Source organism: Thermochaetoides thermophila (genome assembly GCF_000221225.1).
Source record: "Thermochaetoides thermophila DSM 1495 unplaced genomic scaffold scf7180000011806, whole genome shotgun sequence".
Taxonomy (NCBI): Eukaryota; Fungi; Ascomycota; class Sordariomycetes; order Sordariales; family Chaetomiaceae; genus Thermochaetoides; species Thermochaetoides thermophila.
This window is the reverse complement of record NW_006383023.1, coordinates 492,680-515,297: the sequence shown is the minus strand read 5'-3', so window position 1 is coordinate 515,297 and position 22,618 is coordinate 492,680. Positions and strand designations below refer to the sequence as shown.

The following is a 22,618-nucleotide window of genomic DNA, read 5'->3' as shown; positions in this document are numbered from 1 at the left end:
CGAGGCAGCCTCTGCCAGTGGCTCCCTCGAAGCCAGCAAACGCACCTATTCAAACACTGCGAGACGACGGCAGCGCACAAAGTTGGACCAGCAACATTTTCCCCCTCACGACATCGACGCCAATTTGCACAATCGCACAACCGAACAGTCCATCATCAGTTCATTCACCGCCTGCAACACCGTTCCAAGTCCCTTGGCAGGCGGCCCCATTTCTAGAAATAAGGAACGGGAAAAGGAAAACGAACCTGGACTGAATCGGGACCAGCCCCTGGGCCCTGTCGACCCGGCGACCCCAAACTGCTCGAGGTTGGTCTCGCAATGACTTTGTCCGACCGGCTGCCACCATCGACAACTCTCGCCTAAAAAACAAAAAAAAAATTCCCATTGATCCGTCCGCGAACGGTTCAAGCGGTTGAGCGACTCGGGACAAATAATCCGCTTCCTTCGGTCGACAAATTCCCTTTCTCCCATCCCAATCTTCCCAATTTCCCCTCCCTCCCCCCTTCCTCCTTTTTTCCCNGAAAAAAAAAAAACGGGCCTCGACCCCCGACAACGACAACCCGGCCACAGCGACGACAACGGCGATCGATCCAATCCGATTGATCGACTGGGGGACCGACAGGACCGACAGAGAGCGGCCGACGACCCGCCTCCATCTCGATGGACTTCCCTCGGGGACTGCCCGACAACCCGGCCCAGGCCCGTCGAGCCATCGCTGCTGCAGCCCTCGCGAACCCAACGCCGCCGCCGCCCGTCCCGGCCGTCCCCAAGGATGTGCCGGCCTCGTCGCTCTCGGCGGGGCAGCCACTGTCGCCCAGCCAGGTGCTGGCTCTGGCCCGCGATGCCATGCGCGCTGCCCGTGAGGTAGAGGCCAATGCTGTTGCTGTCGAGGGCAGCGGCTTGATGCCCGGCCTGACCATCGATCTGAGCCGGAAGCGCATCCACACGTTGCCCGAGGAGATCGTGGATGTTATAAAGGACGAGCTGGAGAGGTATGATTGTCGCTGTCGTTGTGTGACCGACTGCCTTGGTCAGGGGATTCTAACGGATTCTAGATTTGCCCTCTCGCACAACTACCTAACCACCTTCCCCTCTCGGTTCTCTGAGTGCACGATGTTGCGCTACCTCAATGTCAGACAGAACAGGATAAAGGAGTTCCCGCTGGTGGTGAGTAATTGCCTGAATCCCCGTGGCGCCGAGAAGTCTCAGCTGACCAAGCCAGCTCTGCGAACTCAAATCCCTCGAGATCCTTGACCTCGGCCGCAACTTGTTGAAGACTCTGCCGAACGAAATCGTCAAGATGTCCTCGCTCAAGGTGTTGTCTGTGTTTAAGAACCAGATCACCCACTTGCCGGTTTGCTTAGCCGATATGCCGTCCCTGCACTGGATCAAGCTGGCAGGAAACCCTCTGGTATATCCCGATCCCTACAAGATCGATATTCCTGGCACGGGTCCCAATCCCCCTGTGGACGACAAGGAGATCAATGATCATCGCGAGACTGATGCCACGGCAGCCATCAAGAAGTTTCTCAAGGAGGAGCGATATGGTGCTGCCGGCACCGGCTCAGGCGCTTCGTCGGTTACGGCCGAATCCCCTACCGAGTCCGTGGAAGGAGGAGAGACGCCACGCCCAACGATGAAGAGAGTCTTCAGTGGTCGGTTTCCTGTGAAGGTAAACGGCAACGAAGTGCCCGACCTACGCTCGCCCGCCGCTCCACGGCCACCCCCCATCCCGATGCGCTCACACTATCGCGGATTGTCGCAGCAGAACGCAGCCCACCGCAAGCCTGGCGTGGCGCCGTTGGTCATGGGCAATCTCAACGAGCGCGTGCGCAGCAACTCGGAGACGGCATATCAGCCGTCGAGCAGGGAACGGTCAGAAAGTCGATCGCGGCGCATGGGCATGGTTAGCAAGCGGTCGGAGCTCAGCACGCTGGAGGAGATCGAGGTCAATCCCAACCGGTTCAGCCATTATCGCGGCCTCAGCCATGGCTCGGCGATGCAGGGCCATGGACCCGGGTTGCAAGTTAAGAGTCCTAATCTGGGGAGCCCCGCTGAGCCGCCGGCATTGCAGAGGCCTGTGTACGTCCGGCGGCTTTCGGTGCTGCCCGAGAGACGGAGAGAGTCTAAGATATTCGACCCCGTGCTCGAGGCGGCTAAGGGGGTGCTGTATTCGATCTTCCAGATCCATCCTATGATTCAGACGCTGGTTGGCTTGACCAACAACGGGTCGGCGGGGAGGTCCAACCTCGAGATTGTGTTTTACAACACGAACGACCATGTCGAGCAGTTGGAGATGGAGATCCAGAAGCAGGACCAGGCGATCAACGAGGGCCACGGCCAGCGCGAGAACGAGAACGTTCAGCGGGCTTGCCTCACGCTGATCAATGCCTACACGCACGTCTGCTCGCTGCTGATGGCCAACGTCGATGTGTTTTTAGAGTATGGCGACCCGCGGTACATCCGGACACTGCTGCTGCAGCTCTATAACAGTGTCATGGAGCTGCGCGTGACGTGTAACCAGGTTGCCCCCCCTCCGGAGGACATTTCGCGGCCGCCAACAGCGATGTCGAGACATGAGCTTGGCGAGAATACCATCCGGCCCTATAACCGCGATGTGGTTACGCCAACACCAGGCGACCGGTCTGTCATCAATGGCCGGCCCCGGAACGGCAACTGTCCCCCTCAGCCGAGCAATCTGCGCGTTGCCACAGACGTCCCTTCGTATATCAACGGCGGCGGAAGGAACAACTACGCGGCAGCGAGCGCAGCCACGCCCCAATCGGGCGAGTCGTTCGCATCAACCAGCACCATAGGCACCCGCAACCTCTCGGCCGACTTCACTGAAGAAGACCGGGCCTTCGAACGCATCTTCCTCGCCCTCCAAAAGACAACCGAACTCGTCATGCGCACGCTGCCCGGCATGAACGCGCAATTCATGTCCTCGATGCGCGCCGCCGCCGCCCAACGGTCTCCCGAACACGTCATCCAATGCTGGCGGGCGCTGATTGTCAAGTGCAACACGACGATCCAGCAGACGGAAGGACTCAAGGCGCGCCTGTCGACTATCAAGCTCAAGGAGCCGGGCATCCGCACGCAGATTACGTTTTGGAGATTGTGCAACGCCTTCATTGACTCGTGGTATGTCCTGGTCAAGAAGATCATGCAGTTCCAGAATGATGTGGCTTTGCCGGCAGATACAAAGGCCAGGTTGAGACCGATTCAGCAGGCTATGAAGGAGACGCTCGATCTCATGATGTCTTCGCCTTGGGGGTATTATCTGCGCCAGTCGGCCGGGCCGGAACATCCAGCCGGTCCTGGAGCTGCGGCTGGTGCGGCGGGTGTGTCTAGCCCGTCGGCACCAGCCCCCCCGCCCCCAACACCGCTGCCCATGACCCCCCAAAGTGCGGCCCTTGGCCCAGCCGTTCAGGCGACCGTTCCTAGCACCCCGCAAAGCGCATCCTTTAATATCCATCACCCCTCTCACCACATAAACGGCCTTAACGGTCATCACCCTGTTGCTGCCCATGCCCAGCCGCACTACGCGATGTCAGACCGCACCGAGACGGCATCGATTAGCAGCGGGTTTAGCAGCGCTAGTACCGTCGTTGAAACCTCCCGTGACTTCCGGGAACAGGCCCCGTCGCGCAGGGGGGAGTATCCCCCTCCTCCGGTTGGGCCTGTCGGGCCGATGGGGGGCAGGAGGACACCGACGTTGGGGAATATGGGGAATGCGCCAGGAGGGTTGTATGCTGGGACTGGGCAGGGTGATGTTGTTGGTATGGGGGTTGTGAGCCCGGGCCCTGGGCCCATGGGGGCGATGGGAGGGTTTGGGGCGAGAGTAGGCCTGAGCAGGGAGGGGAAGGTTGGGGGTTATTAAGCTGAGGACGGTTTTGGTGAAGATTGTCAAGAGGAGAGGGGATGAGGGGGATATAATTGGGGTTATTATGATGGGGAGAGACGAATGCATTGCAGGCAAGCATTGAGTACAGCAGTTTTGAGGACGACAAAAAAAGCAAGAAGCAAGCAAAAACAAAGCGCGGGCGTTTGGGAAATGAGGATGGATGGATGGATGGATGGATGGAAGGGATGGATGGATACCTAGGGCTCATATGATACCTATTGATGGCATATGTGCATGGTTTTTGTTTTTTTTTTTTTTACAACTACATTTTGCTTTTTCGTTCTCTCGTTTACTGGTGCTGCTGCTGCTGCTGCGTAGCAATGGATGATGGATGGATGGATGGATGGATGGATGGATGGATGGATGGATGGATATCCTTTGACTGGATGAATGGATATGTTTGGGATTGGGTATGTGCTGCACTATTGTACTTATATTAAGATTTTGCATTGTAAGGGGAGAGGGATAAGAGGAAGATGCCGTAGTGGATAGAAATTAGACGGTTGGCTGGAGACTGGATTGTCCCGCTTGACAGTTTGAAAGTGATACTCTTGACAAACTAAACAAGCCCCCTCTGCTTTCAACGATTTCATAAGGGGTTGGAGCGCGGTGTAGCTGTTCTCAAGATACAACAACATGAGAGAGTATAGGGACAGAGACATATCGTTACACTTCGGCCTCTTGGCCTGCATATGCAAGTGTTCGATATTCTGCGAACATCCGTAAGTATCTAGCAAATCAGAACACATGCAGCGTTCACGCACGACGACGTCTCGTACGTCTCCAACGTTACACAAACTCCAACTTCAAGTTCCTGCCTCTCCTTCCACATCCATCTCCATTATCTGACTCTCCGTTAGGACCCCGACGAGTCCAATATAACACTCGTGACCGCTCACTCATCATCAGCCACATCTCTTGGATAGGACTAACCACAGTTGACTATCCTGCCCAAACATCAAGTCGAACAGGCATCTGTCGATCCCGGATATGTCGGCATCAACATCAACGTCAGCAGCCCCGCCAGCTCGTCTCATCCTCCCCTCTCTCAAGAGGGCACAGCCCTCTGCTCCAACCGTCACTCTCACAACGATGACCGCTACAGCATCGACAACGACCGTGACGAGAGCAAGAAGCACAGCCGGCAGCACCGCCTGCAGTAGCAAATCTTCTTCTGTCCAACAGCCAGCTCAGCAATCCATCACGGGGCTATCCTCGTCTGTCTCCGTTCAACAAGAGCCAAATTACACGCTCTCTTCAGGCCCTTCGTCTGAGCGGGGGACTCGAACTACGACAGCCTTACAACCATCATCGTCAACAACAGGATCTGCCGTAGCCCCTACATCAAGCAGCTCCATTACCGGAACGGCCACGCCAACCCCCTCAACCCAAACCCCCGCCCGTACCCCTTCCACAGCCCCAACCACAGTGACAGCCCCTGCCCCTCGTACCCAGGCACCCCAGCCCCAGACACGACCCACTCCCGACCCTCAAGCCTTCCACCACGCCAGGCTCTACCTAACCACAACGCTCTCGCACATCTTCTCCTCCAGCCACCTTCCCTCACTAGCAACCGACCTTCACGCCAACGACAAAGCCTTGCGCAGCCAACTCCGTTCTCTGGAGCAGGCAACCGAGGGATTGCGAAGGGAAAACGATAAGTTGGAAAGATTAGTGGGGGAGTATGAGGGGAAACTAAAAGAGGTGGGGATGCGCAGTGGTTCGCGCAGGTTTGCTGGAGTGGCCTGGAGAGGGTTGCGGAGGTGGTAAGGTTGGTGAAGGAGGGGGAGGATGGTTCTGATGAAGAGGGCAGTTGGAGTGGAAGTGACGGGAGCTGGGAGAGTGATGGGGAGGGGGATGATCAGGAAGAGGAGAACAAGATGCAGAGGGAGAGGGGAGATGAGAGAGGAGAGAGCAGTCGGCTGAGGGATGAAGAAGACGGGGATACTAGGATGGAAGACATCGACACTGGCAAAGGGAAAGGAAAAGCAGTTGATCTGCCGCAGGAGACGATATGACGAGAAAGCAAGTAACTTTTTTTTTTTTTTTTATGAAATTATGTCGTGCTACATCGTACACCACACTGGTCATCCAGGATAGCTCTTCCTGGCTTCATTCCCAACCCTCTCTACACATTATCAACCCCCCTATCATACACCATACATCACCACATGCCTAGATGAGGCCCGGGAGCATGGTGTAGCGCTTCTTCTTGTAGCGGTCGCCAAACTCCTTGCGTAGGGCCTTCTCCTTGTCGCGCGACCAGGCACGCATGTAGATGATGCCGGTGCAGATGAAGACGACCACGGCCCAGCTGCGGCTGACCAGGATCACGCCAACCCAAGCAAGCACCTCAAACATGTAATTCGGACTGGTGACCCAGTTGCTGCCGATGCAGTTGGGGATGCCACGCTCGGTACCGCCGGGTTTGCGCAGGCTGGCCAGGTGCTGGTGGACGATCCAGTTGCAGGTCTCGCCAATGGCGAAGATAGCAATGCCGGCGTAGTCGAGCAGGCCGAGCTCGTTGCGGTCGGCCAGGTTACCAGGGGCGTAGATGTCGACGGCGCAGAGGAGACCAGCCAGGAACCAGTAGAAGGCAGAGTTGCGGAAGATGTTGCGGGCGGGCATGGTGTTGGCGGAGAACTTGTGCACGAAGATTGTCTCGTACTCGCGCTTGAGGAAGTGGATGTGGAAGAGGGCGAACAGTAGCCACTGCACCTGGCTCATGGGCGTCTCGGCTTCGCTCTTGTAGACGAAGGGCTCAACCCGGTAGATGTATGGACGCACCAGGGGAACCAGGACGTGGAACAGGATCGGCCCGAAGTACTCGATGACGAAGACGGTGCGCCAGGCGACCTGGGGGCCTGAAAGCCGTTAGCAATGACAGAGAAGCACCGTAGAGAGGAACGTACCAAGATCCTTCACCAGCAGCTCGCCAGCGGCCATGACGCCCTGCTCATCGCGCACCAGAGCCTTGCGGTTCTTGAGCGTCTTCTTGGACTCGGGGTCGAACAGGCCGACGCGGTTGAAGTCCTTGACGCCGCTGGCGGCTGCGATGGCCTTCTTCGCATCCTCGACTGTGGCGTCGGCGGACAGCTCGATCTGGGAGGGCAGGTTGCGGAAGCCCTTTTTGGGAGCACGGTTGGTGAGCTTGAGCGAGATCTTGGCCGCCATTGCGTCTGCTTTCCTACTCGTCTGCTTCGTCTGCTTTCGTAGAGGACGGGGTTGACGAGAGAGGTGGACTGCGGAAGGGCCGGAATTGAGTTTTCTATGGGGAATTTATGGAATTTATTGGGAGGGAATGGGCGTCGGGGACCGCGGACGCCAGCGCTCCTGCACGCCAGCAGTTGTTGCTGCTGTTCCTGACCACAACCGCTCTCCAATCGAGCACTTTTTGGCGGGTCCACTGCTTATCTTATCAGAGGTTGAAAGTGGTGAAAGCTTTGGCCACCACTCACCGCCCGGCGTGCAGCGATCTGCACCGGCAGAACGTGGGGCTCCAGCCTTTGGCCGACTTTTTTTTTTTTGATCTTCAACAGCCAGAGCAAGACATCTTGACAGCGTTCCGTCGGGCATTCATTCCTCTGCGAACAAATAATAATTGCCCGCTATTTCGGATAGACGAGACGAATTTAAACTTTCAAACCTGCTTGAGTGAGCAGCGCACAAGCTCTCTGACTTATATATCTACCCGACCAGTTTCTTTTTTTTTTCCTCTCCTCCAACCATTACCATAAATCGGATCGGACAACGCATGCCATGGATGACCTCTTTGCCGTCTTCGAGGAGCAGCCTCGAGCGCCAAAAAAGCGCAAGGCTGACGACACTCCCGACGTCGAAATGACCGACGGCGCCAACGGTGGTGCCAATGGTGATGCCAATGGTGATGCCAATGGCGCCGCTGCGCCCGCCAAAGAAGAGGCCGTCGCGAACGGCAACGAAGAGATCCCCTCGACTGACGAACCGACCACGCCCGCAAACGGCGATGATTCGAATAACAGCTTCTTGAAGCGCCCCAAAATGCAAGATGAGGCCGAGCCCATCATCACCGATACCTTCCAGACGGCCGAGTCGCGCGAGGTCACCGCGGCTCAGGGCTTCGCGCCAACCGTTGAGTCTGAACCGCTCGTGCTGTCGCACAACATCCAGCATCAGGTTGCCCTACCGCCAGATCTCGACTACGAGTACATACCGCTTTCCGAGCACAAGCCGCCCGCCGAGCCGGCGCGCACGTATCCCTTCAAGCTTGATCCCTTCCAGGCCATGTCGGTCGCGTCCATCGAGCGTGACGAGAGTGTACTTGTTTCTGCCCATACCTCTGCCGGCAAGACAGTCGTTGCCGAGTATGCCATCGCCCAGTGCCTGAAGCGCAACCAGCGCGTCATCTACACCTCGCCTATCAAGGCTCTTAGCAACCAAAAGTTCCGCGATTTCCAGGCCGAGTTCGGCGATGTTGGTCTCATGACGGGTGATGTTACCATCAACCCTACGGCGAGTTGTTTGGTCATGACTACCGAAATTCTGCGATCCATGCTGTACCGCGGTTCCGAAATCATGCGCGAAGTCGCGTGGGTCATCTTTGATGAGATTCACTATATGCGTGACAAAACCCGCGGTGTGGTCTGGGAAGAGACCATCATCCTGCTGCCCGACAAGGTTCGCTATGTCTTTCTGTCGGCCACGATTCCGAACGCCTACCAGTTTGCCGAGTGGATTGCCAAAATTCATCGCCAGGCCTGCCACGTCGTTTATACCGACTTCCGGCCGACGCCCCTGCAGAACTACTTCTTCCCCGCCGGCGGCAAAGGTATTTACTTGATTGTCGACGAGAAGGGCAATTTTAAGGAGCACAACTTCAACCAAGCCATGTCGGCCATCGAGCAGAGCAAGGGCGCTGACTCGGCCGACCCCAACGCGCGCATGAAGGGCCGCGGCAAGAACAAGCGCATCCACACGGGCGAGGCCACGGATGGAAAGTCAGACATTGCCAAGATTATCAAGCTGATCATCAAGAAGAACTTCCAGCCCGTTATCGTCTTCAACTTCAGCAAGCGCGAATGCGAGCAGTTGGCGCTGGCCACCTCCAGCTTAAAGTTCAACTCGCCCCAAGAGGAGGAGCTTGTCAATTCGGTCTTCGGTAACGCCATCGGGCAGCTGTCGGAAGATGACCGCCAACTACCGCAGATTTCTAACATCCTGCCGCTGTTACGCAAGGGCATCGGTGTCCACCACTCCGGTCTGCTGCCCATTCTCAAGGAGACCATCGAGATCTTGTTCCAGGAGGGCCTTATTAAGGTGCTCTTTGCGACCGAGACTTTCTCGATTGGTCTCAACATGCCCGCGCGTACCGTCGTGTTCAGCCAGGTTACCAAGTGGGACGGCAAGACGCGTCGTCCGCTGACCCCCTCCGAGTACATTCAGATGGCCGGTCGTGCCGGTCGTCGTGGTCTCGATGACCGCGGTATTGTCATCATGATGGTCGACGAGAAGCTCGAGCCCGAGGTGGCGCGCAGCGTGGTTGTCGGCCAGCAGGACCGCCTCAACTCGGCCTTCCACTTGGGCTACAACATGATCCTCAACCTGCTGCGTATCGAGGCCATCTCGCCCGAGTACATGCTCGAGCGCTGCTTCTTCCAGTTCCAGACGGCCCACAGCATCCCCCAGCTAGAGCGCGAGCTGGCTGCCCTTCAACAGGAACGCGACTCTATGATCATCCCCGACGAGGCGCTCATCAAGGACTACCACTCGATTCGCGAGCAGATCGACCAGTACACCAAGGACATGGTGCTGGTCATGCAGCACCCGACCAACTGCGTCAAGTATATCAATCCCGGCCGACTCATGCACGTCGTCACGTCGGACGGCACCGACTTCGGCTGGGGCGTCATCATCAACTTCTACGAGCGCAGGCCCGAGCGGAATAACCCCAATCCCGGCTGGTCGCCCCAGGAGAGCTACGTCGTCGAGGTACTCCTCCGCCTATCCTCCGACAGCGGCTCCGTCGACAGCAAGCTCAAGGACAACCAATGCATCCCGGCCGGCATTGCCCCTGTCACCCAGAAAAACGACCCCGGCCGCTGGGAGGTCGTGCCCTGTCTGCTCTCCTGCATGCACGGTCTCAGCCAGATCAAGCTGCACGTGCCGGACAAGAAGTCAGGCGGGTCGATGGACGACCCCGAAACCCGCCGCCGCGTGGGCAAGTCCCTGCTGGAAGTGCAGCGCCGCTTCGAGGACGGCATCCCGCACATGGACCCGATCGAGAACATGCACATCCGGGATGTTGAGTTTAAGAAGCTGCTGCGTAAGATCGAGGTGCTCGAGTCGCGCCTTGTGGCCAACCCGCTGCACAACTCGCCTCTCTTAGCCGAGCTGTGGGAGAAGCTGCAGTACAAGCTCTCCCTGCAGGACAAGATCAAGGAGAAGAAGAAGGAGATCTCGCGTGCGCACTCCATCGCGCAGATGGACGAGCTCAAGTCGCGCAAGCGGGTGCTGCGCCGGCTGGGGTTCATCAATGACGCTGAGGTGGTGCAGATGAAGGCTAGGGTGGCGTGCGAGATTTCGTCGACCGAGGGGCACGAGCTGTTGTTGGCGGAGTTGTTGTTCAACCGGTTCTTTAACGAGCTCTCGCCGGAGGTGATTGCCGCTGTGTTGAGCGTGTTTATCTTTGATGAGAAAGTTGAGACGACGGCCGCGCTGAAGGAGGATCTCGCCAAGCCGTACCGCGAGATCCAGGCGCAGGCAAGGATTATTGCCAAGGTTAGCGCCGAGAGCAAGCTGGATGTCAATGAGGACGAGTACGTGAATAGCCTCAAGTGGCAGCTAATGGAGACGGTACTGGCGTGGGCGAATGGGCAGCCATTTTCGGAAGTTTGGTAGGTCTTTTTCTCCTCTCCTCTTAGGTGATACTGGCCTGGTTACTGACGTCGAACAGTAAAATGTCCAACGCCTACGAGGGCTCGCTCATCCGTCTCTTCCGCCGTTTGGAGGAGCTGCTGCGCCAGATGGCCGAGGCGGCCAAGGTCATGGGCAGCGACGAGCTGCGCGAGAAGTTCGAGACCAGCCTCGCCAAGATCCGCCGCGACATTGTCTCGTTCAACAGCTTGTATCTGTAAACGACTCTTTCCATCAATCTTGCAATGTTTTTTTTTTTCCGGTCCCAACAAAAGAACATGGCGTACTTTTATGGCATGACACGGCACGGCACCGACATGATGTTACCTACCTACTATGTGCATTCGACGGTACAGGGCTGGGATATTTGGCGTTTGCTTTTTGACTCGGTTGTTTTACTTTTTTTTTATTATTATTATTTTTCTCTATCATAACAGGGACTGCTTTCAGTGGGATGGGTTCACCTAATAAAAGGAGGATACCATGACGTGGGCGGCCGAGAGGGCTTTTCTTTGACGACCTTTTCTCTCTTGAATGGCTAGCTAGTTACATCATGTATGTGGAGAGAGATGGCATAGCGTAGGTAGGGTAGGTAGATGACGACCCAGCTGCCTGGCGTAGGTTTTGAAGAAGACGAGGGAGGGGAGAAAGGTTAGCTTAGTCTGTAGCTTGCCTTTGGGCGTGGCAAGTCCAGGTTGGCTAACTTGGACTCTCTCCCGAGTCTGCTATGTCGTATGCCCTGAATGAAAGGGGGGGGAAGCAGGGGGGTAGGGCGGGGCGAGTTAGATGATGATGGGCTGCTGCTCCGAGTAGCGCCCTGGATTACCGAGGAGATTTCCCATTTTCTGAGCTGCTTCTTGCTTGCTGTGTGTACGACGGACCTACGGTCAGGTTCGTTTCTCGTCTTTCATCCATTCCATTAGGATTACTGTTGTTGTTGTTGTTGTTGGTGGTGGTGGTGGTGGTTGTTTTCTATCGGGTATCATTTGGTTATGTCATGTCCACACATCCATCCAGATCACTTCCTATACCATCCCAGCTTTTACGCAATCCTCGGCCCTTCATCTCATCCTTTGTACACTCCCGTTTGTACATCGCTTTCTCCAATCAGTCACATCTTGTATCCCATCTCATGTCTTACAATTCCCATTCCTCGTCGAAGGCCCTTCCCCTCTGGCCTCATAGGTTCCTTTTTTTTTTTAAAAAAAAAAAACCCAACACTAACCCCCAGGACATCCCTCGAACATCTCGGAACGACCTCCTCATCCCCCTCCTGCCCCTCTATCCTCTCCTAGATACTATGTCTTCCAGTGTTATCCCTCCCCCGTCAACCCCCTAACAACCCCTACCGACAAACTCAACACCACCCCCAAGCCCGCAAACACCTGCATCCGTCTCGACCACACCCCGTCTTCTTTCCCAAGCCATCCAATTACCCCCAGCGGCCACACAAATCCCATTAGCATCCCCTGTATTAACGATCCTGCTATGGCACTCAACCCATAAGCATCCTCTATCCCGATATTAGTTCCTTCTTCCCCGTCATCTATATAGCCGCCACCTGCGGTGTTCGAGCTGGCGAGGAGGGACCCAGAGGGGGCAGATGAGGAGGAGTTGTTATCTAGCCAGGCGTCTTCCATCGCCCGTAAGGTATCCGGACTGGGCATGGTGTCCGGGGTGAAGCGGGCGGTATGGATCGCGCGGAAGTGTGAGCGGAGGGTCGCTATCTCAGAGGGGGTGAAGCCAGACTGGAGCAGTCTGTCGAAGCCCTGCGGTCTTGTTGGTCGCGCCCCCTCCCCCCCTTCTTGGGGGTGCCGATGCGGGGAGGTGCTGGTAGTGTCCAGCTTTAGGGGGGTTCTCCCCCCTGTGGTGGAGGTAGAGGGGGGAGAGGAAGGGAGGGGGGATATGGCGGCTTCGCGTTCAGCGTCGAGTTCTTCGGAGGTGAGAGGGTCGCCGATGCTGCAGTTGATAAAGATGCGGATGGGGCGGAGGACGGCTTTGCCTTTGCCTTTCGGGTCGGAGGCGGGGGGAGGGGGAGGGGGCATCTTCAGGACCGAAGATAGCACGGCTGTATCTGGAAGCACCCTACCATTGTGTATAAGTCGTAGGCGTGCCTTGGCGGGCCCCTGACTGCCCAGTAAGGGGGCTTTGTCCTTGGATATCCTCTTCTCGCTTCTCGTGTCATGCCTATCATGGTCACTGTAATCGTCGTCGTCGTCATGCTCGGGGGATGTGGCCTGACTAGCCAGCTTCTCCCGAATCATGTATCGTAACGCAACGACGGTTGTTTGGTGTGGCTCTGGTACGTCGAGATGGAGATCGGGGAGGGAGGTGCTGAAGCGGATTGTGATGAGTAGAGGCAACGGAGAATTTGGGGGAGCAGCAGATGGTAGCGGTCGAGGAGGGGGTTTGGATTGGGAGGGGCCGGCGTGGGAGGACATTGCTATGAAGTGAGAGGATCGCGAAGGCTGGTTCTTTGGGGGTACAGAAGTAGAATCGAGCTTTCGGGAATGGCAACGTGGTACGAGGTTGTTTGGGAGGATCCTCAGTCAGGACGGAAGAGATTCGTTTGATTATTGATTACAGGAGTTTCTAATTGCATTAGAATGTGCTTGACACGTCACTGTAATGGAGTGCGCACCGGGCGCGATAGTAAGTGCTGTCTCCAATGGTGTGGTGAATAAGGGCGTAGTTTGTTGATGCAGCTCACAGAAAGATACATCAAAGCCGAGGCTGAGCCCAGCCCAGCGCCAAGGCGGGTTCAGCCGCAGGCCCGCAGCGTCTCCAGTTCCCCCGCGCCCCACCCTTGGGATGTATGGTGAAAGGACTTGAGGATTGCCTCGATTACTGAATTTCATTCAGTGTGTAATCCGCAAGTGAAATTTCATATATCCGTACATTGGACGGCCTTCCTTCTATTCTACATCCAGCCCCGAAGCAAATATGGCCTTGACTGCTATCCTAAATTCCAGATATCCTCCAAATATTACCATATGACCATCAGTTATGGCAGTTTGACTTCGCAGTCAGTCCTAAGACTCTAGCTCTTAACGTAACCTCCCAACGACGAAGAAAGACTACCAAACAGAAAAGCAGAATCCCTCTCTCACCCCTCGAAAGCAGAAGCCCGACGAACAACGGTCATTAAAGTCATAACGTAATCATCAGTCATAACGAGTGGTCGAATCATGACGGTGGAACCGAAGAAGTGGGTTGAGTGAGTGTGTCGAATCATGAGTGAAGCCAAACAAAGTCGAGTAAAACGTGTCGAATGGAGCGGCATAGAACCGGATCAGTAAGTTGAGTAAGTCGTATTCGGTCGAGTTGCGGCACTGAGGGAGATATCACTTTTTCCCAAAGCCGAACTTAAACGCCTTAGACAGCGTCTCCTTGGCCCTATTGCCGAGGCTCTGCTCCGCCCTGCGCTTGCGCTCGCGCTCATCGTGCATGTCACACACTTGGTGGACAATGGCTTCGACGATCCAGGCTGTATCGTTACCCTCTTTAGCCGAGCACTCAAAGTAAGCTTCGGCGCCGATCTTTTTTGCTACTTCGTGGCCCTGGAAGTTTGTTAGTGATCGAGTCGAATGGAGAAAAAGGAGCATCAGAGAGGGAAAGGGGTAAGGTACCATCTCCTTCGTGACAGGCTTCTTATCCGGCAAAAACTCGAGCTCTAAGCGAGGATACTCGGGCCTCAGGTCTTTCTTCATGCCGATGAGGTAGATCGAGCCGTCGTGGAGGGAATGGTCGAGCTTCGGCTTCCACTGAGAACTGTCAGCCCTGTCATACCATCCATCCAGGGGTACTCAAATAGTTACAATTTCAGTAATGTTATTAACATTCTCCGCGTCCTCCAAGCTGAAGCAGATGATGGCAACATCAAAGAAAGTCGACAACTGCGATCCCGGGCTCCCGCTGGTCACTAGGCCGGGGAAATCCCAGATCTCAACGCCAATCACGTCGCCATTGTCGCCGTCGATCTCGCAGAAGCGCAGGTCGGGAACTTGAGTGGGAGTTGTCTGGCTGGTAAGTATATGAGCATAAAATAAATCATCGGGATAAAGCTTACCTCATTATACACTCCAGTAATGACGCGGCTGCGTTAAACCGTCAGCATCCAAAACCCCCCTCCCCCCTCTCACCTCGGATTGATGATAACTCACTTCAAAAAAGCTGTCTTCCCCGAACCCACATCCCCCAATAAACAAATCTTGATCTTCCTCTTATACCGTCCCGCCAACGCGAGTGCAGCCCCCGGTTCAGGCGTCCTGTCTCTGAACGGTGTATCCTGCCGCCGCAAGTGCGGCTGAGTCTCAAGTATCGCAGAACTACAACCACCACCACCACCACCACCACCACCACTACCACTACCAAAAACCCTCCTAACCCTCTCCTTCACACTCCCCGCCGTAACCACCGTCGCAGCAGCAGCCCCTAAGAAGATACTCGCCGCGCCGGCACTCGCAGCCCTTCTCCTCCCAGTCTTTCCTTCCGAACCATCAAATTTTGCAAGTGTGTTTGCAGTCAGTGCAGCTGATTGTGCTTGACCACCTGCAAGGGCAGTATTCGCCCGGCGATGATGCTTCCTTGAACTAACTCCAATGGTACCAATCGTGTTCTGGCCCACACGGGAGACGGCACGCCGGATGGAGTCGGCGAAAGACGAAGCGGCGGCAGTAGTGCGGGAGCGCTTGGCGGCGGGGGCGCCGGCAGCAGGCTCGGAGGACGGAGGGAGCATGGCGGCATCGGCGACGTCGGCGGAGGCGGAGGCGGCGCCGGTGGGGACGGGTTCATCTTCGGTCGGCTGCAGGTGATAGAGAGGTCAGCAGGAACAACATCATGATCTTTGCTGGCATCGTGCAGTAGTCTATGTGTTCGTTTGGGCGATGTGCAGGGGGTGAGGGAAGTAGCGGTGAGGCTGTGGAGATTCGTTCGGGAAGCGAAGGGAATGGGAGACGAGGCTTGAGCTCAGACCGGGCTGAACGGGATGAGATTTCTTTTTTCCACCCGGCCAGCCGGCGAAGCCGATGAGGCTGAGCGATGACAATGGGAAAGAAAAAAAAACGACGGTGATGAGTGAAAAACGATTCGAACTTACCAAACCTCTCTTCTCCCCTCGCTGCTCCATCTCCCCGGCCAGGGCCGGGGCAGAAACATCCACACCCTCCTCCATATTGACATATTGTTGCTGTCTCTGCACTCCTTCCTGTCCTTGGGCTTGAGGCTCCCTATCCTCCAATGTCAGCTCTTCCAACCCCCTCAACCACGCCTCCATCCTAAACGTCGGCTGAAACCTCCATCCTCCACCCCAACGGTGCAGTTGTGGGCGCCCATATAGCGACCCAGCAATCTCTTCCACGGGCGGAGGAACATCCACCGCCGCGGGACCAAAAACACCAGAACCAGCGCCAGAACCACGAGCAAGATCTCCCAGACAAGGATCAAGACCAGGACCACCGCCGGGAGAAGAAGACGAAGCGGAACTGGGCGGCGGCGCAGAAGGGAACCCAGGTGGAGCAGCAGCCGACTGAGAGGCCGGAGCCGAGGGGGCAGACGTGAACTGACGCGTTCGATGTGAGCGTCCGGAGACGGAACCGACACCACCACTGACGAAACCAAGCTCGGACTGCTGCTGATGATGCGAGGAAGCCATTGGGGCGCCAAACCCAGACACAGAATGATGATGGCCCCAAGCACCACCCGAGTTAGGAGCCGGGCCAAAAGCGAGCGCAGACGGGGCCGGGCCAGAGACGAAGGATGGGGCGGCCAGCGAAAACGAAAAGTTGAACTCAAACCCGCCCAGCCGGATAAGCTGGCGGGCCGAGTTAAGGGCCGCTGAAGACGAAGGGGGAGCATCTAAACCACGGCCGAAGCGACCGCCGCAGGTATCACGAGAGTCGGAGGGGCCGCCGGAAGCAAAAAAACCTCCCGCGCGGGAAGAGCCGGAGCCGAAGCGGCACGCAGCACCCAAAGGTGAGGGCGAACCGAACAAATTTAGCGGAGGAGGAGGTGGGGGAGCGAAGCCAGCGCCAAACCCGGACGCAAAACGGGACGAGGGGACGGGCGAGGGCGAGCCAAAGCGCGTGGTGCTACTGCCTGGGGCGGCCGGGACCAAGGAATGGGGCACCAAGGGACCGAGAATAAAGGCAGAACGGGCCGAGGCGGGCTGCGGCCGGCCGCCGTGCATGGTTAACGGGATGGCTGGCGGTTGAGGAGGGGGCGGCTGTTGGGGCGGTCCGTTGGGGCCATTCGGGGGCGTGGACATTTGTGATTCCTTTGTGTCGAAAAAAAGGAAGAAAAAGAAGTTGTCGGTGCCGGGCTCAGGGGTAACGGCGGCGTGCTGGGTGCTGGACACTGCGTCAGGCGAGGACGGCAAGTTATTTGGCCTGTCTTTTCCCCCCTTTCTCCTTTATTTTCTTCTCGTTTTTATTCTTCGTGGCAGCGGCGGCACTGTGGAAGACGAAAAACCTTTTTCTCGTCGGTAGGCGGGTGCCGGAGGAGACCTTGAGTGTGACTTCACAATCTTGACAAGCTGAGAAGGGGGAAAAAAAAGACAAAAAGCATAAAAGGCAGCCGAGGAAATAGGCGCTTGAGCCAACCGCTTGGTTGGCCAGACGAGAGGGCGGATCGTGGAGGCCAGACACTTGTCGGGACCGAAAAAAAATACAACTGGTTGACGTGCTCTGATGTTGCGTTATCGGTTACTTTGGGCAGTTCAGAAAAAAAAAAAGAGGGCTTTGCTCACTGAAGGGGCCGAGCCAAAAGGCAGAGACTTGGCTTGAAAAAAAAGGACTTGATCTCGTTTGTTGGTCCGAAAAGTTTGCCACGAAGAAAACCGTCTAGGTCTCGAAAAGTTGGTGGTTTGGGAAGAAACTCGATTCTTGGGAGAAATGGTCTAGGGAGAAAAATTGTTAGTGCAAGAAAAGTGTGGGCCAACCAGGAGGAAAATAGGAATATCTTTTTCTTTGTTGGTGTGGCACAATAAGAAAGGGAGGAGCATCATGGGGCTTTCTTGTCAGGGCTGAACGTGTCCTGTTCGTGTTCTCTCATAGAGATGCGAAAGATGAGATGAAAGCAGCGACGGTGAGCCCATCGATAGGGCAGTATTATCGGTCCTTTATCAGGGGAAGTGTGGTTAGGTAGATGGACTGGTGCCTTCGACTGGAGGCTACGGTTGTTTGAGTGAGTAATCAGCACGAACGAGCCCTCGGTCGGGTTGGGCAGAAGTCCTTGGTTGATGATTCTTGGGAGATCCAACCAACGGCTAACTTGTCGTCTGCCAGAGCCCTGGGGTACCTCAAGGGTCAATTGTCCTCCACAATGAACATGAAATCGATCATTGTGTGGATACGATAGTGCTTATCCAGTCGAGACGCACCATTTGCTAACATTCTCGTTCTCTCTTCGATAGAATAAATGCCTTGGACACTTGTCGAACTTTTGGTAGGTCCCCCCTTGATTGACAAAACCATGGATTAGACTAGTCAGTCAGTCGCCTGAGGGGAGTTCCCCCAAGATCAAGACATTACGGAGTGATTCTGATGAGAAAAGTTGGTGAGTAAGACAGATATCAGATGTGCAGTCCGGGGAGAGAGCAAGCATAGATTCGTTTCCCTTATGATGTCAGAGGAAACTCTGGCGTTGCCAGCACAATTCATTTTACACCATGCCGTATAACTGCCTTTTTTTGGTCGAGTTACCATGGGTTGCTGCAATATCTTCACCTGGTGAGGGTTGTCCCTTCTGGGGTTTGTGATTCAGGGTTTGATAAGGATGTTGTCCTGAGTCTCTTGTGCAAGATGTGAGAATCCATCACCAACACGTTGTAAGCCCTGATCCCTCATGCGAACTCACAATTGAGTGCTGCATAATGTTTTTCCACCCGAAGACTCATCAAATCATGTTTTGGAATGATTGGACAGCTAGAAAATGGTCTCTTGTTTTCAACATTGTTGTGGTCGAGCCTTCCGATATTTGTTATTCGGCAGTTGGCATCAATGTCTTGCAAAATATCTCGCTGCTGAATCTTTTTTTCTTTCTTTTTTTTGGATGATCGGACGACAATTGGTTTGGCCAACACTTTATGCCCTGGTAGGTAGTGTTGAGATGTGGTTGCCTTCAGGAGTCCATGTCAACATCGTCACCATCCCCTGTTTCACCAACCTTTGAGCTGATCTTCACAGGAATGTAAATATTGACATCCCCTCCCGGCTACCCAGCAACCCCTCTGGTCTTCCCGATACATGCATATAAGCCGCCTTACCCACTTTCTGCAACTTCAACACCACCCAACCAATCAGCGTAGAAGAAAAACAGGATCGGGGACGAGAGCGATTGCGCCATCGGCGTGCCCCACCCTAACGGTGTTGCACTTCAGCCAGGAAGATCCGATGACGGACCGCGGGGTCCGGGCGGGCGCAGGGTAGTTCACTCCTCGGGTTGTGACGGGAGGTGAGACAAGGCAAGGAAGCGAAGGAGAGCAAATTGATAGTGAGGGAGATTGCGGATGAGCAATTGAGATAGGCAGATGTGTGACGTTGTGATATCGAGCCGAGTTAGTGTGCCAGCGGGATTTTGGTTGACGCCATTGTTGTTGTTTGGTTGAAAGTTTGAGTAGATTCGATTGATTTATGAGCGAAAAGAGGAAGTGGGATTTTGCTGGTTCCCTTTTTTTTTTATTTTAGCTGAAGAGCTTTGAAGTGAGACGGTCCTTCTTGGTGACTCCATCGTCTTGAGACCTTCAACATTTGCAGCGGCGCCTTTTCTTTTTAATTTCAATTTCTTTCTTTTTTTTTTTTCGAACCTCGAAAGAGTGCGCTCACTCTCATGAACCCCCGAGCGCCTGGTCAATTCGCCCAGCTCCTCCGTCGCAACGGATTGTCCTCTGCAGCTCCGAAGAGAAACTTCCACACCTCAGCCATCAACATGAGCGAGAAACTGAAGCCAGCTGCCCGCGTGGCGGGTCAGCGCCAGGATGTATGGTGAGTGTTTGTCCCCATCTCATGAGTTGAAAGGTTGAAGGTTGAAAAATTGAAAACCCGCAAAAAGACTGACACAGTAGCAGGTCCATCATCAACGAGGCAGCCGCCGCATCGCCCAAGCAGCCCGTCGTCAACATGGGCCAAGGCTTCTTCGGTTACAACCCTCCTGACTTCATCCTCAACGCCGCCAAGGAGGCCCTCAATCGCGTCGACTGCAACCAGTATGCGCCGACGCGCGGCCGCCCACGCTTGCTCAAGGCCTTGTCGGAAGCGTATGCCCCGCACTGGGGGCGCAAGCTGGATCCCAATAAGGAGATCACTATCACGACGGGCGCTAATGAGGGTGAGTCTCGTCCTGCCCCTGAACGTCATCTGTTGGACCTAATTGACAGTGGTCAAGGCATGCTCTCCGCCTTCATGGCCTTCATCGAGCCCGGCGACGAGGTCATCGTCTTTGAGCCTTTTTTTGACCAATACATCAGCAATATCGAGATGCCCGGCGGCAAGGTCGTCTACGTGCCGATGCACCCGCCGAAGGACGGCGCAACCAAGACGCTGTCCGCAGCGGAATGGACGATCGACTTCGACGAGCTGGAGCGCGCCATCACCCCACGCACCAAAATGCTTGTCATCAATACGCCGCACAACCCCGTCGGCAAGGTTTTCTCGAGGGAAGAGCTGCAGAAGATTGCGGATCTGTGTCTGAAGAATAAAATCATTATTCTGAGTGATGAGGTCTATGATCGGTTGTTTTATGTGCCGTTTACTAGGATTGCGACGTTGAGCCCAGAGGTTGAGCAGATTACTCTGACGGTTGGGTCGGCGGGCAAGAATTTTTATGCCACCGGCTGGCGTGTCGGTAGGCTTTCTGTTATGGTCTTAGAAAACGTTTTCGTGGACGAAGTTGGAGCTAACTTGACCCAGGCTGGTTGATGGGCCCTCCACACCTAATCCAGTACGTCTCGGCGGCGCACACGCGCATCTGCTATTCATCGGTCTCACCTCTACAAGAAGCCTGCGCGATTGGTAAGTTAACCCCTTCGCCATGTTTCATACGAAACACAATCCCTTCCCCCCTAAACATACCCACTCATCATGCCCTCCAGGCTTCGAACAAGCCGACGCGCACAACTTCTGGACGACCTGCATCAATGATATGCAAGCCAAAATGAAGCGCTTCAACGCCATCTGGGATGAACTCAACATCCCCTACTCGATCCCCGAAGGTGGATACTTCGTCATGGTGAATCTCGCCAAGGTCCAGATCCCAGAGGACTATTCCTTCCCCCCGCACGTGGCGAGTCGGCCACGGGACTTCAAGCTGGCGTGGTTCCTAATCCAGGAGCTGGGTGTGGCGGCTATCCCGCCGAGTGAGTTCTATACGGATGCGAACGCTCATATCGTGGAGGATTATCTGCGGTTTGCGGTGTGCAAGCCGGATGAGGTGTTGGAAGAGGCGAAGGAGAGGCTGAGAGGGTTGAAGAAGTTTTTGAAGCAGTGAGAAAATTGCATGGAGGGAAGAGACAGTGCGAAAGATGGAGGAGTTTGAGGGAGGTTGGTTGTTTGGAGGAAGAAGGAGGTTGCGAGAAGTTAGGGCATTGAAGTGGTTTTTATAGGAATGAGAGGTTGTTGAGATGAAAGGCGTGCTGTGGACTTTGTTCACCCAAGATTGGTTGTTGAGAGGGAGTTGAAATTGCGATGGGTTAGGGGAAGCGGCTGAAGAGTTTTTATTTTTTTTTTTTTGTAGGAATGACAGGTCGATGGGAAGAAGGGAGTGTTGCGAAAGACGTTCAGGTGAGGTTGCTTGCGATGGAAGAAAATAAAGCTGCGAAACACATGTGGGAGGAGAAGAGGTTACAGGAGATTTGAAGGTGTGACAGAAAAGGGGAGGCTGCGAAAGATGGAAAGAAGGCTGAGGGATGGTCGGTTGATGGTTGGGAAGGAGTAGAGAAGTTCCGAAAGATTTAAGAAGGAAGAAGCTCCAGACGTACTCAGATATGGAAAAGTGAGATATTAAGGAGGAAGAAATGGGGGCGGCTGCGAAAGATGGAAAGAAGGCTGAGGGATGGTCGGTTGATGGTTGGGAAGGAGTAGAGAAGTTCCGAAAGATTTAAGAAGGAAGAAGCTCCAGACGTACTCAGATATGGAAAAGTGAGATATTAAGGAGGAAGAAATGGGGGCGGCTGCGAAAGATTTGAAGGGCTTACTGGAAGGAGGGGTTGTGAAAGACTTGCGCGGCAGACCGAGATTGAAGAGGTCCAAGAGGCAAGGGAGTGACGAGTTGAAGGGGGAGAACGGGAGGCTACGAAAAATGGGAAGATGTTGAGAAGAGGCTGGCCGCTGAGGGGGAGAGGCTTGGAGAAACTTAAAAGCTTTACGGCCATGGAGTTATAGATGGGATAGAACGGGGGTCTGAGCCGGCGTCCGTTATAACCGGACGGGTCCCCCAGCGATGTCTTTAGATCGCTTTGCTGTTAGATGTGGGATAGAAAAGATTGTCTTTAGGTCTAACGCATTCGAAGTCGGGCCATATCCCATGCCTTTCGTAGAATATCGATAAGATGTGTCGGTCATCCGACTTTACGAAGTTGGGGTATACTTTCTGAGTCGGTTGTAGATGTCGGTCATATAGACTGTCTCCCATCCGACTTTCTTCATGAAACCGACCTCGACCAACTGATCAAGCTTCAGGGGAGACATAGCAGTCGCCAAGTCACCACAGCCATTTTCCAACTGAGCCGGCGTCCAAGTTCACAGAATTCAGTCAAATTATATCCCAACCCAGAACAAAACCACGCTTAGCAGCCAGCCAACCCAAAACGCGATCGAGAACTCAACGCAA

At 55.0% G+C, this 22,618-nt stretch overlaps 7 protein-coding genes across 7 annotated transcripts; 4 read left to right on the top strand and 3 right to left on the bottom strand.

The window, feature by feature from the left end:
* Positions 1 to 660: 660 nt before the first annotated feature.
* Positions 661 to 3,880, top strand: CTHT_0001880 (uncharacterized protein; the record flags this gene model as incomplete). The annotated part of the gene is made up of 3 exons (XM_006690674.1): positions 661 to 992; positions 1,056 to 1,167; positions 1,223 to 3,880. The coding sequence occupies 3 exons, from the start codon at positions 661 to 663 to the stop codon at positions 3,878 to 3,880; spliced, it is 3,102 nt and encodes a 1,033-aa protein (XP_006690737.1).
* A 1,014-nt stretch (positions 3,881 to 4,894) lies between these two features.
* CTHT_0001870 (uncharacterized protein) lies at positions 4,895 to 5,674 on the top strand (the record flags this gene model as incomplete). The annotated part of the gene is made up of 1 exon (XM_006690673.1): positions 4,895 to 5,674. One exon carries the CDS (start codon positions 4,895 to 4,897, stop codon positions 5,672 to 5,674), a length of 780 nt encoding a protein of 259 aa, XP_006690736.1.
* Positions 5,675 to 6,079: 405 nt separating this feature from the next.
* On the bottom strand, positions 6,080 to 7,078 carry CTHT_0001860 (uncharacterized protein; the record flags this gene model as incomplete). Its single annotated transcript, XM_006690672.1, has 2 exons — positions 6,080 to 6,768; positions 6,817 to 7,078. The coding sequence occupies 2 exons, from the start codon at positions 7,076 to 7,078 to the stop codon at positions 6,080 to 6,082; spliced, it is 951 nt and encodes a 316-aa protein (XP_006690735.1).
* A 585-nt stretch (positions 7,079 to 7,663) lies between these two features.
* On the top strand, positions 7,664 to 11,016 carry CTHT_0001850 (ATP dependent RNA helicase (dob1)-like protein; the record flags this gene model as incomplete). Its single annotated transcript, XM_006690671.1, has 2 exons — positions 7,664 to 10,776; positions 10,836 to 11,016. The coding sequence occupies 2 exons, from the start codon at positions 7,664 to 7,666 to the stop codon at positions 11,014 to 11,016; spliced, it is 3,294 nt and encodes a 1,097-aa protein (XP_006690734.1).
* A 561-nt stretch (positions 11,017 to 11,577) lies between these two features.
* On the bottom strand, positions 11,578 to 13,236 carry CTHT_0001840 (uncharacterized protein; the record flags this gene model as incomplete). Its single annotated transcript, XM_006690670.1, has 3 exons — positions 11,578 to 11,612; positions 11,677 to 11,767; positions 12,232 to 13,236. 3 exons carry the CDS (start codon positions 13,234 to 13,236, stop codon positions 11,578 to 11,580), a joined length of 1,131 nt encoding a protein of 376 aa, XP_006690733.1.
* Positions 13,237 to 14,139: 903 nt separating this feature from the next.
* On the bottom strand, positions 14,140 to 17,060 carry CTHT_0001830 (uncharacterized protein; the record flags this gene model as incomplete). The annotated part of the gene is made up of 6 exons (XM_006690669.1): positions 14,140 to 14,355; positions 14,425 to 14,559; positions 14,614 to 14,814; positions 14,865 to 14,892; positions 14,959 to 15,599; positions 15,894 to 17,060. The coding sequence occupies 6 exons, from the start codon at positions 17,058 to 17,060 to the stop codon at positions 14,140 to 14,142; spliced, it is 2,388 nt and encodes a 795-aa protein (XP_006690732.1).
* Positions 17,061 to 19,720: 2,660 nt separating this feature from the next.
* On the top strand, positions 19,721 to 21,277 carry CTHT_0001820 (aminotransferase-like protein; the record flags this gene model as incomplete). Its single annotated transcript, XM_006690668.1, has 4 exons — positions 19,721 to 19,776; positions 19,860 to 20,635; positions 20,701 to 20,802; positions 20,883 to 21,277. The coding sequence occupies 4 exons, from the start codon at positions 19,721 to 19,723 to the stop codon at positions 21,275 to 21,277; spliced, it is 1,329 nt and encodes a 442-aa protein (XP_006690731.1).
* Positions 21,278 to 22,618: the final 1,341 nt, after the last annotated feature.